Source organism: Lytechinus variegatus, chromosome 3, assembly GCF_018143015.1.
Source record: "Lytechinus variegatus isolate NC3 chromosome 3, Lvar_3.0, whole genome shotgun sequence".
NCBI lineage: Eukaryota > Metazoa > Echinodermata > Echinoidea > Temnopleuroida > Toxopneustidae > Lytechinus > Lytechinus variegatus.
Window position 1 is genome coordinate 13,142,196 of NC_054742.1, and position 20,907 is coordinate 13,163,102.

General features: G+C 35.0%; 2 protein-coding genes across 2 annotated transcripts; one reads left to right on the plus strand and one right to left on the minus strand.

The window, feature by feature from the left end:
• The first annotated feature begins 583 nt into the window (after positions 1 to 583).
• LOC121410254 (mediator of RNA polymerase II transcription subunit 20-like) lies at positions 584 to 10,284 on the plus strand. The gene is made up of 4 exons (XM_041602214.1): positions 584 to 668; positions 7,158 to 7,300; positions 8,475 to 8,725; positions 9,659 to 10,284. Exons 1-4 carry the CDS (start codon positions 655 to 657, stop codon positions 9,872 to 9,874), a joined length of 624 nt encoding a protein of 207 aa, XP_041458148.1. The 5' UTR covers positions 584 to 654; the 3' UTR covers positions 9,875 to 10,284.
• Positions 10,285 to 12,416: 2,132 nt separating this feature from the next.
• Positions 12,417 to 20,206, minus strand: LOC121410255 (succinate dehydrogenase assembly factor 3, mitochondrial-like). Its single transcript, XM_041602215.1, has 2 exons — positions 20,006 to 20,206; positions 12,417 to 16,356 (listed from the first exon to the last, which is right to left on the minus strand). The coding sequence occupies exons 1-2, from the start codon at positions 20,177 to 20,179 to the stop codon at positions 16,171 to 16,173; spliced, it is 360 nt and encodes a 119-aa protein (XP_041458149.1). The 5' UTR covers positions 20,180 to 20,206; the 3' UTR covers positions 12,417 to 16,170.
• Between the last annotated feature and the right edge of the window lie 701 nt (positions 20,207 to 20,907).

Consider the following 20,907-nt stretch of genomic DNA (forward strand, 5'->3'; position numbering starts at 1 on the left):
TGACACCACCACAATGTCTGACTCATTCATTATTGGCCTGGGGCTGGTGGCTCAACTTGCCCCTATGCTCAACTTACCCCGCCTTCCCCTACCCTTCTCCATTGTGTGTATTTGTGTTTTCACCGAGGGAAGGCAGGGCGCACCCCTGGGAACGACAAGAAAAAAAGTTTCATTAGCTAAAAAATAAGGTCTCGTTATGGTCCCATGAAATATGACAAGCCCCCCCCCAAAAAAAAAGGAGGGGGGGGGGCACTAAAAATAGGTCCTTTAGGTTGCATTCACGAATTTTCCACATACCGTACTAGAATTCCAGGGGTGATGCATTTAGGAATTGGATAGTTTTCGCATTTATAACGGGGAAACTGTCTACAACGCATTGATTCCTTTAAAAATGCAATTGAAATCACAATAGCATTTGTCGAAAGTTGGTGGACTGGGACAGCAGATCATCCGAAGATTTGCGCACCGGACCAACAATTGCAAATTTGTCGTTGAAGATATTATTTCCCATAGATATTATTGACATCTCTATGATTTCCATGCTAGCGCGCCGGCTATTTTTCAGCGCAGCGCGCTGCGCTAGCGCTCGCGCTCGCGGCCCGAGCTAGCTAGCTAGCTTCCTATATACTAAAGGTGAAAAGCCGTCTTGTCAGAATGGGAGTAACGTGGTATGTTTTTTTTCCAATTTTAATTGTTCAAAGGAACCATTGATATTGGGCATGCCTTATATTGATTTCAACTATCATTTTCACTACTTTATGAAAGAATTGTGATTTGACTTATATCACCTGTAGATGCCAAGCCAGCGGCAGGGCAAGGACATCCTAGTCGTCTATCGTAGGTTTGGGTTATCCCGAGGAGCTCCCGCCCGCGAAGCGCTGAGCGGCCGGGAGCTCCCTGGGTTAGGTTTGGGTCAGTGTCGCTAAACTTACATGTGCCCATATACTGAATTTCGTGATGTGTGACTGTTAGGGTTGGCGTTACCAGAGCAGAGACTGTCACTGTATCAGTGTCGCTTGACTTGCTACATGGTTTTCTGGTCACATCTTCACTAGATTTTAGTGATAGTTATCGTACATCAAGATTTCTTTAAATAATTTTTCAGAGCAATTAGGCCTATGCTATGGCCTTATCTTAAATAAGTTGTCTCTCTTCTCGTGTGTGAGTGGATGTGTGTGCGCAGGTTGTGTACAAAGCAGTGTTGTAGTCAAGGCTCAAACCTCCAAGGCCAAGGCTTTAATACCCAAGGCCAAGGCTTCAATAACCAAGGCTGATGCCAAGGCATGGAAACCCAAGGCCAAGGCCAAGGCCTGAAAACCTCAAGGCCTAGGCATTTCAATTGTACAATATATGGAAAAAAAATTAGACAACAATGCTTAGGCAGCATACATGACACACAGGACCGAATTTATAAAAGGTGTGAGCGAGCAAAATTTTTGACCCTTGTACATTTAAAACGAAAATAATTTCATGATAGATCCTGTATTAGATTTAGACATAAAACATTTAATTATTGTTCTAGGCGATTCACATTGCAATAATTATTATTACCAAGGTAATCTGATCCTGGCATGCCCATTCTCAACATATGTCTTTCTCCTCTACCTGGTACAGGGGAGCAGAATGTATTTTTTTTTTTTTGGGGGGGGGGAGGTCAAAGCCAAATATGCACTTACAATATAAGTCAAAATGAGAATTTTGGTGCAGTTCAGCAAAGCTTTTTTAAGTGATTTATAATTGATAAGACAGGTATTTTGATTTAGGCTTATATAGAAAGCATAGCGAGCAAGTGGTTTTGAAAAAAAATCAACTTTGAAGTTGTAAAACTCGATTTTGGGTCAATTATGGTGCTAATCACTGTTAAAAGGGCATCCTTGCGAGATGCTGTAATAAGATGTAATAAGAAATGAAATTTAAATATTTCAAGCTGTTTTCGTAATCATGAAAAAGGTGTGTAACTTACTAAACAAATTAATGCGAGCACAAAACACAAGCTGAAATTTTTACTGACCAGAAAAGGAAGCTGTTCTGGACTGCATTTAGTGACTCATAAATAGGATACATAACTCACCTATCAAACAATGCGAGCGCAAAGCGCGAGCTCAAAAATTTGTAATATTCCGACCTAAAAACTAGACATTCTAAGCATTTTTTTTTTGTGTAAATTGAATGCGAACCTTACTTAACAATAATTTATGCAAGCACAATCCAAAATTTGTTGATTTTGAAACCTAAAATTTTGCTCTGTATGCCATGCTTGGCCCCTCAAAATTTTTGGCTCATCATGCCATTGATGCCATAGCCCATTTGGAAATGACGAAATTGAAGTTTGTGTTCAAGTTTACCGAATCTTTTCAGAATATCATTAAGACTTAAAACATTCTTGTTGGTCAAAGAAAATAATACAAGGAAAACCTAATGGAATAGAAATCATCCTTGTTATCATTCTTTAGTAAGTAAGCTATTTTTAAAGTATGAAAATTGTCAAAATTGCAGTCAGATCTGTCAGAATTATTCCTGTCATAAAATCACTATAATCAGTGGCGTACCGTGGGTCACGGCATTGGGGGCACCAGCAAAAACCTGGAACTGCCTAGTGAGCTCGCGAAGCACGCCCAGTTGCCAGGTATACTGACCTAATAGAGATATTTTTATAAGGACAGTGCCAATGTACGGACATGTATCTCACTAGTCAAATAATGCGAGCGCAAAGCGCGAGCTTAAAATTTTTGATATTCAAACATAAAAAGGGACATTACAATCAATCTCTTGTAATCATGATACGTACCTGTCTCGCTAAATAATGCGAGCGCGAACTGAAATTTTTGTAAATATTGACCCCAAACAGGAAGATTTTAAGGACTATATTTTAGGAATATTTTATCTATTAAGATTATACACATCTCACCATAGTCATATAATGGGAGTGCCAATAAGCACTTGCTGATTTTGTTAGAATTACATCTAAACATGCACATAAAGCACTTGTAATCATGATTAACATACCCATCTCACTAATCAAATCTTGCGAGCGCGAAGCGCGAGCTGAAAATTTAGGAAATTCAGACCTGAAGAGGGGCATTTTGAGGCTTGTTTGTAAGAATTCAAGAAGACCTTACGTAGTTCACTAACCAAATGATGCGAGCGCAAAGCGCGAGCTGAAAATTTTTGATATTCAGATCAGAAAACAGAAAAAGGGACATTTTAAGGAATCATTCTAGGAATTGATGGAGAGCAGACATCTTTCACCAATCCACTACTGCGAACGTAAGCACAGACAGGAAATGTTTTATATTAAGACCTTAAAATGGGACAATCACTTAAAGTATTCATGAAAAAAAGCATACTATTGTACATGTAAAAGAATAACTCGAAGTGCGAGGAAATATATTTGGTAGTTTGGTGTATATTGACTTGAAAACGGGAGGTTTTAGTATAGCAGGATTATATATCTCGGTAAACAGACAATGGGAGCACCAGGAACAATGAAGACATATATGCCCTGAGCCAATTATGTTTCATTTATATGAAAAAAATGTTTCTTATGTAATGTAACATAACATAATTATAACATTATAATGAACATTAATGTTTTCTTTCCCACTACGTTTCTCTTCCTTTCTCCCTCTTCCTCCTTTTTTTTAGTCAGCCGATGGGGGGGGGGGGGGCACGTGCCCCCATGCTCCCCCTGTAGTTACGCCACTGACTATAATCATAATCATAATTATTATCATTATTATTGATATTGTCATTATCCTTATTAGTCATGATTACATCATATTACCAATAAACAATATTAATTTTCATCACTTCTCTTTGTTACATAATTATGTGATGATAATTGCAACTGATGGCACTGCTAAGTACACTTACTGCTTCTGCTGCTGCTGACTGGTAGTATTTAGTGTCAGTAGATGTACAGAACAATTGAAACATTTGTAATTACTTTTATAAAACAAATGAAAGTACAAAATACAAAATGCCTTGAAAAAGCCTTGAAAATGCCTTGAAAATGCCTTGAAATTTCAAGGCTCAAAATCCTCAAGGCCAAGGCTTGAATGTTCAAGGCCAAGGCTTTGAAAAAATAGGCCTTAAGGCGCCTTAAGGCCAAGGCCGAGCATCAAGGCACTACAACACTGGTACAAAGTCAGTTGGAGATGAAAAAATCACCACTGCAGACGAAATGAACGGCAGTGAATGGAGTGGTGACTTAAACCAGGATAATGCTGCATGCTGCAATTATCTTATTCATTGGCCAATAATAATAAGCTATATGAAATTTTTCAGGCTCTCTGTTCGACCTTGTGTGTGCACTCATTGACATTGTGCACAAAGACAATTCAATTTTAGTGGAATGAAGTCGCCAGTGCTGACAAAATAAATCAATAGCAGTGAATCATGGACTTTTTGGGCCCATTTTAAAAAGAGTTACGATTGATCCAATCGATCGTATTCGTAGCTATAATATGGAAATCCATCAGCGTCACAATTTTTTCTACAGGAAATTTGCACAATGTCCTTTGTAAACAAAGAGAAGCACAGTGAATTTTCAAGAAAACAATGCATGAATATACATCATTGCTGGAAAATATTTTGAACAAACGTGCATAATATTTTGATGTTGCTGGCCATCCATAGTCTTGATTGATCGGATCAATCGCAATTCTTTGTAAGACAGGCCCCAGGATAATGTCATGGAAGTCTATTAGTATGATATTTTGATTACATCTAGACCTCGTCATTTTAAAATTTGATGTCAAAACTGTTTAATTAATTCTATTCCAAACTGGCTTCCAGACTCTTGACTTCTAATCAACTCATTCATCATGTTCATTGTTTAATATAGATCCTTTGGCTTTGTCACTTTTATCTCCATGTAAGCGCGACTTTAATCTAGGCCCATATTTCATTTCAATTTAGAACTTTCTCTTCAATAAAATAATTTATTTATTATTGTACCAACTACCAAGTAAAATAATGAGCTATCTTCTTGACCATTTTCTAGGCTTTTTATGACAAAACAATTACAATGTTGTTGCCTCTTTCCCTCACTTTAAAAAAAATGCCCTTTAGAATAAAGTTTTGTGTTACATTTTTTCTTCTACATTTGCCAGTACCGTAATGAATCAATCTATCAATGACTAATATCATAGTGGTGTTGTGGCTCAGTGAATAAGCCCCTGGACTTAGAACCACAAGGTCTGGGGTTCGAATCCCATGGCAGGACTCTCGTCCTTTGGCAAGGCATTACGTATATTTGCATCTTTCCAACCAGGTTAATAGCAGTGTATGCTATTGCCAGACACCTTTATTTCAGTGCTTTAAACATGACTACTAGAGGAAATACAACTGGGAAAAATTTCACTTGCTTTTCCAAATATGGAAATTATGAAAATGATAAAATCATTTTATATTTACCAACCATTTTCTTTGCATTGTTCTTACCGCATCCCCCTCCACAAAAAATATTTATTTTCGTGTGTGACATATGCGCTGGATAGGTAAAGATTTCTTGATTATAATGATGTAAGAGAGAATTGGTGTGAATTTTTCTTCATGTATCATATCATGAGTAAATTCTAAGTTTTTGTTTGCTTTTTTCATATTGAATCTGAGCAGATGTTGGTAAATGATATGTGTTTGCTAACTGATATTATTTTGTTGTCTTTTTAACTGCATATGTTCCATGCCCCCATGGCACTTTCCAATATTGTGCTCATTTGTATCATGATGCTCATCAAGTTCTATTGATGCGCTGTCGATTGTCAACGGCTCTTATGGTAAACCTCGCGTACGGGTACCTTGAGAACTAGCTGACGATCACCCAAAATACATGCCACACCTCAACATTCGTTTGAAGCAGCGGATGTGATTGAACTTCTGCAAATCAGGCCCATATTTCCATCAGAAAATATATCAATCAATAATGCAAAACTGTGTCATATGATATTTAAAGCATTTTCTGTCATTTTTGCCTTGTTATTGCTATCTTGTTTTATGTATTGCTCTGTGAAATTGAACTGCAGAAGTCTACAAAATTATTTGTGTACGCAGTAATATGCACGTCCGGAATCATGATAGTGTCCAGTAATACAATACATGACTATAGTACGTCACTACTTGGGTTTGTAGTAGAAAAAATTCCTTGAATGCTTGATATGAGTAGCTGTGCTGAATTTGGGTAATAGTATAACAAACTTAGAAACATTGCATTATTAAGTGCTAGAAATGTTGCAAAGATTATTATTATTGTGAATTTTAAGAAAGTTTGTACTAATGCCTATAAGACTGTTTACAGAATTCTGATTCCTGAGGTCATTGTGGTTTCCTTAAAGACATGTCCAACCCAACAAAAAGTTGATTTGAATAAAAGAGAAAAATCCAACAAGCATAACACAGAAAATTTCATCAAAATCGGATGTAAAATTAGAAAATTATGACATTTAAAATTTCCGCTTATTTGTAACAAAATGGTTATGTGAGCAATTAAGTCACAAGTAAATGAGAGAATCGATGACGTCCCTCACTATTTCCTTTGTTTCTTATACAATATTTCAATTTTTACAGATTTGACAAGGTCCAACTTGAATGAACCATAAAATGTTATTGTTATGGTAATTCCACATGTTCGGGGAGAAATAAAATCTTGTTTCACAGGACAATAAGAAAATTAGAATATTTCATATTTGATATAATGAAATTCAAAAGAAATAGTGAGTTATGTCATCAGTCTCCTCATTTGCATACTGACCAGGTTGTGCATATAACTGTTTTGTGAAATTAAGCAAAACTTTTAAATGTCATAACTGTCTTATTTTATATCTGATTTTGATGAAATTTTCAGTGTTATGATTGTTGGATTTTTCTCTTTTTATTCAAATCAATATTCTGTTTGGATGGACTTGTCCTTTAAGTTTGCTGTATAGATACACAAATTTACTAGTGTCAATGATCCTTTGTTCTGATGAAACTAACTCTTGAATTTACTATTTAGAATCTAGGCCTTGTTCAAAATTCATTAGCTACTTGTTGTGGTCAAGCTCCAGTATTTAAAGTCTCTCAACTTGTTCTAGCTCGCTGTCCTTATGTAAATCAGCATAAGCGCAATTGCAACTCATAGAATAATTAAAAGAGCCATACTTTTTTTCCTCCATCAGTGTGACCCAGTGGCCAGTTACAGATAACAGGACTGTACCCCAAGCTGTTGAAGTCCTCACAAAGCGTCTTGATGCATTGGGTGCAACAAAAACAGGAAATTTTGGTGTTGACTGTGAAACCTACCAGTCAGTTCCAACAAATGGTGAGATTTCACTTGTCAAATTTTACTCTCTCTTCATTGCCTTTCAGTTTTTTTTTTAGTTTAAGTTTGGTAGGTACATCTGCACTGAAAATATCAGGAAAATATTGTTTGCTGCCTGTTAATGCCACAGGGCTTTAATCAAAGGCCATGTTGACTTGCCTTCATTACCATAAAGGAATATGCCTTGTGGAAAAGTGTCTTTGTCAATGAGAAAAGGAAATAAATCACATATCACCATTTAGGTCAAGGTCACTTTTCCATAGTGGCAGTGGGAAAGTCTTGGATTAATTTAAACCACCAATATTTCTTATTGATGACAATACCCTTCCTAAAGTCTAAACTCTCTTTTCGGGGGGGGGGGGGGGGGGATAGGATCTCTTTGAATTGATTTAAGTCCAATTGTACTGTAGATATGATTTCTGACCGATAAAAGTATAGAAAGTAGATTCCAAAATAGTCAGTACTATTAAGTATTAAGCAACGTGGAGCGTTGTGGACCAGTGGATTGGTCTTCGGACTTTGAAACAGGGTCGTGGGTTTGAATCCCAGCCATGGCGTAATTTCCTTCGGCAAGAAATTCACCCACATTGTGCTGCACTCGACCCAGGTGAGGTAAATGGGTACCTGGCAGGAATTTATTCCTTGAAATGCCATCGTGCTGTAAAAGGCTGCGAGGCTAAAGCCAGGGTAATAATATCCAATTAAGCGCATAGAGACGCATTTGGCAGTGATATGCGCTATATAAGCATGTTGGTAACTTGGTATTATTATTATTAAGCATTTTTGTTGCTTTCAAGTACATGTACTTTATCGTTGTTGCTGTCTTGCTCATCTTATTACACACAAATACAGATCTTTTGCTTCTATCCCGCCGAGAAAAAGGTGTGGTTAATAGACCGTTACTTACGGTAGTACATTGAGAAGTGAGGATCAAGTATTTTGAATGATGACTTAATCACAGATGTGACGGGAGATGTGACAACTATCATGAAAATCTTTGTCACAGAGTAGGTCTGTTCTTGCTTGAACTAAGTAATGGAACAAAACTGCAAAGGATCCTTTTCATACTGAACTATCTTTACACTTAGAAGTTAGAGATTAATTTGATTATAGTGAAGATAATGATATTAATCACACTGGCTAATTTGTTTCATTTGATGTTTATAACATGCAGTTCCACCCAAGTATATCCATGTCATGCACAACAAAGAGCAACCATATACATGCTATGCAGTAACGGACAATAGAACCTGTCTCGTCTGTGAGAACTCTTTTGAAGCAATCATGCATCGACTCAATGGATTCTATGTGCCAAAGAAAACAGCAAGGATAGAGTCAAAAGGAACTCGTTATGAGATGGGTGATTTCATTGTAAAGATTGGAATAGTTTCTCTAGGACCCCATGCAAGAGGAGTACTTGTTGAGGTAATACTTCAAATAGCTTTTTGAACATTGCATTCAATCACATAATAATCTTGACATCTGACACCTTGAAGGTATTAATTTTTTTTCCAAAATAAAATAATTGATTTCATTCAGAAGGTACTTAATAATAGTCAACTAAAAAGTACAATTTAATTACAAGTTGAATGTCAATATCAGTACATTGGTCAAATCATCCTCAGCAGATGAGCACTACAGTATTTTGAGATCATGTATAAATATCATGTGCAGAGAGGCACTAACTGTTATTGAGACTCACTCAACCCATTGTGGAAAATCACTAGGGGGGTGTTTCACAAAAATCTAAATATGACTTACAAGTCGCACTTGAATGTCTAGTTGCATGCGTTATAAAAGGCTGGACCAAATTGGTTAGATCATGCCAAGAAGACGCACACCTTGGTGTATCGATCAATAAGATTGCACATTTCATGTTGTGTACGCGTTGGCATTTAAGTGCAACTCAAATCTTTGTGAAACAACCCCTGGTCTTGTTTGTATTTATGTAGGCCTATTGGCCTGTGTATTTATTCATTTTCATTTGTTTATTCATCTATTTTTTATTTTATTTAATTTTTGGACGGGGCTGTAGCAATGCAATTAACATGGTAGTACATATTATTTTTTATTGAGCATAATATAATCTTGGCCAATATTTAAGAAACCCACTCAATGATGATTACTCTGTCAGGAAATTCAAGGCATTTATTGATTGAATTTTTGAAAAAAAGTAAAAATGCATTTTCTAGAGCTTGTTCAATGATATCCTTATTTGTTTTGTCAACAGAAATGAAATAGTACCAGTACTGGTATAAGTGGAGATTTATATTTAAAAAGCATATAGGTATGGTACATGTGTACAGGCCTTAAAGTTGATGGGAAATTAGTTGATCTCTTTCTGTTCATGTTGTACAGGTGGAATACACACCATGTGTCATGATTCAAGACTGTTGGCCATTAATGGTTGAGTTTATGCAAGGTTTCATGGGAGCTCAGTACACACCAAGCCAACCTCCAACGTTAATTGCCAAACCAGAGGTACCATTCAGCGCTGAAGATACTGTCTTTCAGTATCTAGAACAGTTTGAAACTTTTGTCAGGAGAGGATCTAGCACGGCAACAGTAAGGTGATGTCATTACCGAAACTATAACTTCTCCATGTGTAATGATGGCTAGGAGAAGGTTGGACATAGTTTCTACATTTTATATTGAGGACCTCTAGCAGAACCTGTTAATGATCAGTTGCCTACCCGGAGGTGCTATAACTTAACCACTACTCCAGAGAGTCCAGACTGAAAACTGAAGAAATCATACAAATAAGTGTGAGCTCTTTCTAAGCTTTAGTGTAGAGGTGACGTACTGATATGAATTTAATGTATTTTCAGACATTGATATTACAATAATTATTCACATACTTCATGGATATTTACTTTGCTTATATTTCATATTTAAATTTTTGGAAGTAAATATGATTGAAAGAAAAGGCCTGAAAGGATGAGAGGTGAGTATTGAATAATGGCCATTGGAAATTGGTACTCTACTACAACAACTAGAGATGGAGTTCATTTCAATGAAAGGTCAAGTCCACCCTGACACCCCAGAATAATGTTCATTTGAATCAATAGAGAAATATCAAACAAGCATCATGCTGAAAATTTCATCAAAATCAGATGCAAAATAAACAAGTTATGACAGTTTAAAGTTTCACCTATTTTTCACATAACAGTGATACATGTATGCAGGACTTGGTGATATGCAGTCGATGATGTCCCTCACTTACTATTTCTTTTGTTTTTTGTCGTTTGTATAATATTAGTACAATATTTCATGTTTTAGAGATATGACAATGAGGACCAACTCGACTGAATCATAACATGTTAAAACAATGGTCATTCCACATGTTCAGTGAGAACACTGTTTTACAGGACATTGAGGAGCAAATTAGAATACAATACATGTACATGTGTGTCGTTTTACCGGTACTTAAATACAAAAGAAATAGTGGATGATGTCATCAGTTCCCTTTATTTGCATACTGACCAGGATGTGTATATAACTGTTCCGTGAAATTAAGCAAAACTTATGGCCCCATCACATCGTTCTGTGCAAGCCTTGCAGATAACTATTTTTACTACCCGCAGGAGTGCACGCAAGTCTGATTTGCCTGCAGAAAAGTTTTGAACATGCTCAATACTTGTACTGGGTGAGTAGCGGGTGATTGCTTACAGGTTCCACGCCGAACACAAGTAGGAGTCCCGTAATTCACACGCAGTTAACCCGCTTGAAGTACACAGATTGCCCACGGATCTCTGGGTATGCGTGTTATCTGTGGGAATTCTATGTGCAAAATACAGCTGAATTACTGGCAAGGTGTATCACTGAACAGCCTGCCTGAGTTTCAAGTCACATGACCAAGGTCAAAGGTCACTTAGGGTCAACAAACTTTGACAATTTAGGAGGTATTTGTGGCAGAGTCATAACTTTGAAAGTATATGGATCTAGTTCATTAAAATTTGGACGTTAGAGTAACCATGTATCCATGAATATCCTGTGGTGTTTCAGGTCACATGAGCAAGATCATAGGTCATTTAAGGTCAATGAACTTTGGCTGTGATGGGGGGTATTTGTTGAATTGGCATAACTAAGAAAGTTTATGGATCTACATGTAGTTCATGAAACAAAGACATAAGGGTAATCAAGTACGTTTTGCACATGTCTTAGGTCACATGATCAAAGGTCATGTTGGGTCAATGGACATAGTATTTTAAATATTTTGAGTGTTTTCTTTTGTGAATAATCATTCAATTGCTGTTTTCAAATTTAGCATTGCTTCTATATCGAATCAAGAAGTGCAGGTGAGACTGCTGGAGGTGTTCTACTTGTTCAATGAAAATCGTCATGGATTTCATTTCGACCATAAACAAAATGAAATTAATTGATTTTAATCAGTAATTGCAAAAATAGTGATATAATTATGAATTTTGGCTAAAAACATTTGCATTGGATTTGTACACCACAAATTCATGTTTTTGAGCAATATTGGGTCTTCATGCACTTATGAAATGTTATGTAATTTTGCACCGCATACCCGGGGGCCGCAATTTTGGTCTCAAAAGTTGCGCGAGACTTGAAAGTAAAAAGTCAGCGAGCGACGTAAAAAAAAATTCATGGTGGAATCTAATTAGAGTTATGGGGTGTTGCAAGAAACTTGTGATCAATTGCAAGTCTATTTTTGGTTACTAAATCATGTTTTGCAATTAATTGTGAATTAGTGATTGATTGCTAATCTGCTCCATGGAACAAGGAGTTTAATCTAATTTGCTATAACTAACGTTGATTTATCAGTTGTAATATTGCAACATAATATTTGCAATTGATCACAAATATTTTCTTTCAACACCCCCTAAGTGTCATAATTTTCTTATTTTGCATATGATTTTATTAAATTTTGAGTGCTATGCTTGTTGGATCTTTTTGTTGGGGTGGACTTGTACTTTAAGAACATGTGAAATAAACAACAGTGCAAATTTCATTGGGATTTGATAAAAAGAAAGTCAAAGGTACTACATTTTTAGGTTAGACTTTTTTCTGAAATTGAATAGAGGAAATGGCTTTGTCTAAAAGAAAGGGGTATTCATGTACATACCAAATCCAATTTCTTTTTGTCTCGCCCTAATGAAATTAGGCAGAGAGCTAGTAGCCACTTTGTCTGTTACCAAAATGTTAGTTTTTGTTCAATTTGCTCTAATTTCTTTATTTTTGCATAAATTGTATTCATACTTGGTGCATATGATCCTTGGGTAATAAATCCCATATGTGAGGTAATGATAATGATGGCCATTTCCTTATTTCTGCATCAATTTTTATCACTGTTGGTTCAAATAATCCTTGAGTGATAATACCACATATGTGTTTATGAGGTTGATGGGGTCAAAAGTCATTTAAGGGTGAAAACATCATATTGCATATATTCTATTGATAAAGAAATAGGCGAGACTCAAGGTTCGTGAATCACCTTGTTTGTGGGGCCAGGCTCAATTAGCACTTGTGCTATTTTCTGGTCCCATTTACCATCATATTTTTATACATGTGTAACTGTTATGCAATTTGTTTTATAACCTGTAAACATGTGAATATTGTTGGTAAATAAATCAAATCAAAATTATTATATGAAATTGAAAACGGTCAAATTTTCAAAGCCAAGATTTCACAATTGCTTAAGTGACATTGTCAGCTCAATCTTTAAGTAACTTAACTAAAAATTTGTTAATATCAATAAATCCCATTTTTTTGCTTGTTTACTACTTATTCTATTTATTCAATCCACTGGTCTGAGATGGGAGTACCACTTTATACCCCCTAAATTATAATGTGATTTTAAGACCATCTGCAGTTTGATTGTGTACATCTGTTCATGAGATATTGTGTCATATGTTCAGAACTATGCAAAATTGATGGTCTGGTAGCCTGGGGCTGCTACACAATTAATGTTCAGCCACCAGCAGTCATGAAAAATTCCAGTTTGTTGGACCAAAGTAGATTTAAAAGGGGTAAGTAAAATTTGAATTTTGTAATATATACTTGAACATAAGCAAGAGACAATCAATATATTGATCGTTTCCGCTCGATTTCTTTTGGACTTTTTATATGCCTGTCCTATGGGACGTATTATGGTATCACGCTCAGTGTCCGTCCGACAGTTAACATTTCTTTGTGAACGCGATAACTTAAGTTTGGTGTGTATGATACTACCCTTCTGCAGTCCTTGTAAATGCAATAACTTCAGTTTAACTTAGTCTAGGCTAATATAATTTGGCGTGTATAATACTGTACTAGTATGGATCCCAGGAAACCTATTGATTTTGAGGTCAGAGTTCGAGGTCACAGTGAAATGTTTTCATTTTACCCTTCTGAAGACCTTGTAAACTCAATAACTTTAGTCTTACTTGACCTAGGCTCATATAATTTGGTGTGTACATGGATCCCAGGAAGCCTATTGATTTTGTGGTCAAAAGGTCAAGTTCACAGTGACATATTTTCATCTAAGTCCTTTTAAACGAGATAACTTTAACTTAAACTAGGCTCATATAATTTAGTGTGCATGATACTAGCATGGATCCCAGAAAGCCTATAGATTCTGAGGTCAAAAGGTCAAGATCACAGTGACATGTTTTCATCTTACCCTTCTGAAATCCTAGTAAACATGATAACTTCAGTTTAACTTAACCTAGCTAGGCTCATATCATTTGGTGTGTATCCCAGGAATTCTATTGATTTTATGGTCAAAGGCGAAGTCGTCACCTTCCACTTTTCTTGCTTGACCAATAACTCCATTTTTCACGTTACCGGTGGGCGTATTAAGTGCTCGCCTTATTTCAGTCCACCAGAAATTAAAAATATTCGGCCTCTGACTTGGTCTCTAGAAATAAAAGTTAGGACGGAACCTAAGAATAGTGACAAATAAGTTCTGGTATAGTATACTATTACTCTCTATTTACTTCTTTTTTTATATACATCCTGTGCTTATACTGCATAGCAATTTCATTGATTCAATTAGATGCCAAGTTGACTTTCACATTAAATATCTTCAATGCAATAGGTTAATTAAATGTCATTCATTAATTTGTCTGAGGACAGTTAATAATGGTCCTTTGTAACCCAACTTATTGTCTTCAAAGGTCGAAACTTAATTTGTGCCTTATATTTCATCAACTATGTGAAGACTAGGAACAGTGGAGGACCAATGTTTGTCCTCGGACAAAGGTGTGTAGGTGTATGTTTGTTGGAAAGAAGGTATTTCCAAGTTTGAATTTATATTCTTATCCCAGCTTATCTCGACTGAAGTCAGTTCACTGAACATCAACTCAACCTCACCTGCATTCTTGAACTCATGAACAATAAATTAAGATTTATAACAATGCAGATTGTAAATAAATAGATCTTATTAGCATCCAAATAATTTTTTCAAAGAAATATTTCACCTGAATCATACCATACTTGTAATTTCAAGCAAGTCCATGAAACAAGATGAAAATACATTAACACGTAAGGCAAAGTTCGTAAGATAATTGATTAAACAACGGATCGAACATCGTACACTAGTAACACAACACCAAAAATATAAAAATCCATGTAACACTTGTGACTTTATTAAAAAAAAACAGTAACGGTACATTCCCATGCAAATAAGAGAAGCAATGATGTCACTCACTATGCCTTTTGTATGAAATAAAATTACAGTTAATACCATTTCAATTTTATATTGGTAGATTTAATAATAAAGAGACATATATTAAATGATGGTTATTAATATTTACAAAGTGAAGTAACAAACTAAAATAAAATTGTGACATCAGTGACTCTCTAATTCACAAACCATAACATTTTTCATTAAAAGTTATCGGGAAACTATTAAAAATTTATATAAAAACTTCATTTTCAATCTGATTTTGATGAAATATTAGGCATTACGCTTGATTGATTTTGCTCCAATTTACATCAAATTGCTTTCTGAGTAGTTTTAGCTGACTCAAATAACAATATCTACCAAAAGAATTAATAACTGTCCTTATAAAGTGATGAATGATACTTTCTTGGTGTCTACATGTATACCTCTCGTGAGATATAAAAATGGGATACAAAGGAGTGAACAGTGTGAAAATAGACAAGAAACAAAAAAGCATTTTGCACAGTTGAGGGAATTTTTTTACCTTATTAATAAAGATGAGAAAAAAGAGATAAGTGGTTAGTTTAGCACTTTTGAGAAATTTGAAATTTCATATTTGTGCATGACAACTTCCAGGTAAGGTAAACTATCTTTAAACAAATATGAACAACTAATTTAAAAAATACTACAACATTAGGGCTGCAAGATATTGCACACTTTGATTTTCTCACAATAAACTGACATACATTATACTCCATTGAAAATTTAAGATGTTCACAATTTTTTGCATACCTGTACATTTGTCTTAAAAAAAAACTAACAGAAAACAAAACGTGCAATCAAAGGAGAAAACGAATTTAATGGATGATACACTTCTGTGATATTTGGGGATTCCTGGGTTTAGTTCTCACTCAATTATGACAATTTCATACGGTTTGAGGTCTGAAAACACACAAGACTAGAAGATACATTGTGTCATCACAAAATCCAATATCAGTGAATTTCAATGTCTTGATATATTCCAAAATAATTGTGATATTGTACAGCTACTGCTATCAACTTGAAATTGAAAAAAAAATACACAAGTCATCACTATAATTGTCCTGAGAATGTCCAGATAGATACCACCTTCACTGCTGAATTTGATATTATCCTCACTTTAAACAATCATTTTATCTGCATGGTTGAAAATATGACTTGGATGGTCCAACAATACAGTCCATACTGTTTTACAGAATTCAAATCCATGTTTATTCCTCTTTTATGAATCTTCTTTCTGCATAAACTGAGAAGGCTTTTTAGTTTCTTGAAAGAGTTCATACAGCTGTCCAACCTGCATGTCATTCATATCATCTAATTGTTTTTCATCTATATGCAAACCAACCTGTTTGATCTCTTCCTCAGATTTCACTCCTTCTGTCTGAACTGATAACATTGCAGCATAACCCTGTTCATTAGATCAATAGAAAATATGAATTATATTAAAATCACTATGCCAACATTCATCACACAACTGAGTATTGAAATTATTTTTAAAATATACAATTATTTATCCTGATCTAAAAACCAACTTTTCCTATACTGGCAGGTGATATCCTACAGATTGTATATTTTCACCCCCCCAAAAAAGAAAAAAGATTATGTCAATTATATGTTAAAAGTGAAAGAAAAAGCAGTATGAAGACAAGTGTTTGAATGTAACTTATTATCCTTGAACCTGGATTTGTTCAATTTTAAGAATTAGCACGCAAGTTGCCAGGTCAAACATGTAAAAGGAAAATAAAAAAAGAGTTAATGAAAGACATGATTGGACTTCATATTTTATTCAATGTACATGTAAAAACTTGGATTAAGAGGTTTTCTGATAAGAAGGGGAAGGCGGGGTAAGTTGAGCATAGGGGCAAGTTGAGCCACCAGCCGCAGGCCAATAATGAATGAGTCAGACATTGTGGTGGTGTCATGTATTGATGACCCATAGCATAACCCCTAACCCCACCACATTGTTTCCAACTTTGAAACAAAAAGTAGTTTTTTAGAGGGGAAAATGTGAATTTCAGCCAAAAAAGTAAAAAAAGAGTGTGAAATAGATAAGTGCTTTATAAACACACACGTCTTTAAATATAATAAAGACATGATAACAACATTATTAGTCCAGGTATGGATCTTCATTCTTGTCATATCTTTTATATGATGGATGCATGATAAATGTGTGGATACAAAATTATCGCACTAAGTTCGGACTGGGGTAAGTTGAGCCAAACAGCATGGGGCAAGTTGAGCCATGGTAATTCCTATGGTAATGTATCTTAAAAAAAAACAAACCATAAAAATCGATTGAAATACAGGCTGAAAGGAGCAAATTAACATGACTGCTCTTTTCCTTTTACAGGATGTTAGTATTTATAGAGAATTAGCAAGTGAAAAGACTTTAAACAAAACATTAACATGCTGGTTCTCCCCCATACATTTTGTACATAGTTTTTGTGGCTCAACTTACCCCAGAAGGTGGCTCAAACTTACCCCATATATGGGGCAAGTTGAGCCATTTGACATCGGTTTTTTCAAAGGTCACGATGACTTTCAGTGTTGGGGTAGAAAGTTATATATAGGTGGAAAATATTTCAGAAGAATGAAATTTCAAAGCAAGGTACTTATTTCGACAAGATTATTAATCATATCAATTCTAACATGCAAAAAGCAAAAACTGTCACAACTTACCCCGCCTTCCCCTACTGAAAGATGGCTAGTATCTCTTTGTTCGATTGACCATATCACATAAAATTTAAGCCAGAGCAATGCTCGTTTACGATTATTAAATTATATTTTGTTTTCAAATTTTCTGCATTACTCCTATTTGATTAAGATCGGTATGCTGTAATGAAAATTATAAGTCACAAAAAATTGGAACCAGTGGGATTTGAAGCTGCCATCTACATATAATATGATTGGGTAATTTTCACATTTTTTGTCAGACATGCTGTATAATTTACTGCATCTCCTGGCCAACTCAACTTAAAAAAAAAGGTGGGTAACTGTAATTTTTGCAGAAGCATAATGAGCAAAAAGTTTTTAGGGGGCCAGACATGGTGTATGGGACTTATTTTATCTACCGTAATTGTAACACTACTAATAAAAAATCCAATCTTGTGGGGATTTCATTACAGTGCAAATCCAAAAAAAAAGTTTACACTTTGAAAAAGCCCTGGGAATTAAAAAATATACACCATGTGTGTAATTTTTTCACGTATAATCTTGGGTTTGGGTCTCATCTATCCAATGACAGTATAAGTTTTGACAAAATGTTCCACTTGAGTGAGCACTGTTCATTTTTGTAAAGCTCGCAGAAATCTGTTTGCGCAGAAATGCTCATTTTCACGCTGTGTCAAGGGGAAAGGGCAAAATTAAACTTACCCTGCGAAACATTTCTCATACATTTCCCTTGAACTTTGAGTCAATTGAAATAAAACGGATACATTCAAGCATTTTGTAACAATTTTGCCACCCAAAATGATATTTCAACACTTAGTAAGTACAACCTTTACCCTTTTTGTGCCATCTGGATCTGAGGACATAACTGAATCTGAACAAAAGTTTATATCAGACATCTCCAGCATTTTTTCACAAAGTTTTTATCATTTAAAGTGGGTTTACATTTCATTTTTAATTAAGTACTTGTTTATGCACACTTTTTCCGAGCTTGATAATGATTAACAAAATGAAAATCATGCCTAAGCCATTTCATGTAACAGCTCAGTGTAAAGCAATGATATCGTCACGGTAGCCTGGGTGTGTGGGGGAGTGGGGCGCAATGCACTCTTCAAAGTATTTTGGATAAGGAAACAAGTTTAAAAAGGTAAGATATCTTCAAATCAATTTTACTAGCTAAATTCCACATGTTCTTCATGATTAAGGTCTACTTTTATTTGCATGCCATAACTATTTCATAGTTCTGCACAAATCATTTTTCACTAACTTTTCAAAAGTGAATGGTGCTCACTCAAGCGGAAATATTTCTAGACAGTTATATCGTCAATTGCTGAAATGGATCTCTACCAATGTTAAAATGTGGAAAAATCTTCAGGATATTACAAATGTATAATTTTACAGGAATTTTTCAAAGTGTAAACTTTTTTTTGATACGCACTGTATATTTCAACATTTTTCCTTTCTGATATTTTTCTTCGTCCTGAAGCTTTAAGGACCATGGCCCCCAAGCCCCCCCCCTCATCTGAAAGCCAGTGATTTTTTGTTTCCTTTTTTTAAAAATAATAATTGTTTTTCTTTTTTATATCTCACAAAAATTTACTTAGTGGTAATCAGTTATTGTCAATCATCTTCAGACACCCAATTTAAAGTCCTTTTTTCTTCATCTGGGGCATGTTTTGTAGCAACTGTTGTAAATTTTGCTATAATGGCAACTACTATGGTAACAGGGCTCAGCAGCCAATCATTATCTAGGTTTCCATGGTTGTTGCCATAATGACAATGTTATAACAGTGGCAAGTCCTTTATGAAACAGACACCTAGTCATTTTGGAAGGCAAAAGTCCCAAGTTGGCCAGATAAGAGGTTGGAAAGTATTACATCATGCTTGGCTGTGAGATAATTTCCATATTTGTGTGGTTTTTGAAAATCAGAAATTCAATATGCCCTTAGAAAATGATGTTCACAAAAAAATATGAATACTTAAGTTCTACACATCGGTACCTTTATAATCAAAGCATAGAAAAGCTTCAATTGAATTCATATATATACAGGGCAACTGAAATGAGAGATCCCTAATTACATCATGATATATGATAATGAATAGACACCGTTAAATCTGCCTACTTGGTACTTATCTCATGAGATCACAGAAATCAATTTGACATTTTGATTTAGATTTGACTAAATGTTGCATGCTTTAAAATTAAATGTTTCAATAATTGCCTTGTCTTATAGTCTGAGATATCCTATTCATACTCAAATTCTACATGTATCTTTTCTTGTAAAGTCTTACAATTTTCTGAATCATATACTAATTTGTTACCTTTTCAAAGAAACAATTTTAAAGGCTGACATTCCCTTGTTTAATCTATCCCGGGAATCTATCCTTACCTGCCATTCCTTCATAAAGTTTTGAACTTCTTCAGAATTGACATTCTTGTGTCTTCTAAATTCTGCTTTTACATATTCATCTCCAAGCGCTTTCATCTCCAAGGGAAGACGTCGATGTAATTGAAGAATCCGTTTATACAATGCCCTCACAGCTGATCCATGTGAAACAGCCATATTGATTTCACATGCAAACCGAAAGTCCTTAAATCAAGTTAAAGAGATAAAAAAGAATAAGGCACTGTATCATGTACATGTAGGGTGAAATTACTCATCATTATGCGATAATATTTTTAGTGAAAATATTGCATTCAATTTATTTACCGGTATTTTTAACAAAATAGTTATATGAACGAGCTAATTACATCCAAATGAGAAAGTCAATGATGTCACTCACTATTTCTTTTGTTTTTTATTGTTTGAATTATACAATTCAATTTTAAGATTTTGACGATTAGGACCTCCTTGCCTGAAGCACAAAATATTAAAATAATGGAATTCCACGTGTTCAGGGAGGAATGAAACTTCATTTCACATGACAATGACAAGAAAATAAAAATATTTCATATAATAAAACACAAGAAATAGTGAGTGAGTGATGTCGTCAGTGTCATCAGTTCCTCATTTGCATACTGACCGAGATGTGCATATAACTGTTTTGTGAAATGAAGAGAAACTTTAAAAAGCCATAACTTTGTTATTTTACATCCGATTTTGATGAAATTTTCAGTGTTATGCTTGTTGAATATTTCTCTTTTTAATCAAATCAAGTTTTTGTTGGGGTGGACTTGTCCTTTAAATAGGCATTGTACAATAATAAATATTGAATGTTCTACAATACATTACTGGATTATATGAACTTCAAAATGCCTCAGTGAGATAAACCTGCACTTGGAAGGATTTTA

Bases quoted from the DNA above. Each gene is read 5' to 3' on its own strand.
- LOC121410255 (XM_041602215.1), bottom strand. From the start codon at position 20,179: ATGGCTGTTTCACATGGATCAGCTGTGAGGGCATTGTATAAACGGATT. The intron at 16,357-20,005 runs GTAAGGATAGAT...TCTAATGAACAG, and splicing joins ACTTTATGAAGGAATGGCAG to GGTTATGCTGCAATGTTATC.
- LOC121410254 (XM_041602214.1), top strand. The intron at 7,301-8,474 runs GTGAGATTTCAC...TATAACATGCAG, and splicing joins CCAGTCAGTTCCAACAAATG to TTCCACCCAAGTATATCCAT. The intron at 8,726-9,658 runs GTAATACTTCAA...CATGTTGTACAG, and splicing joins CAAGAGGAGTACTTGTTGAG to GTGGAATACACACCATGTGT.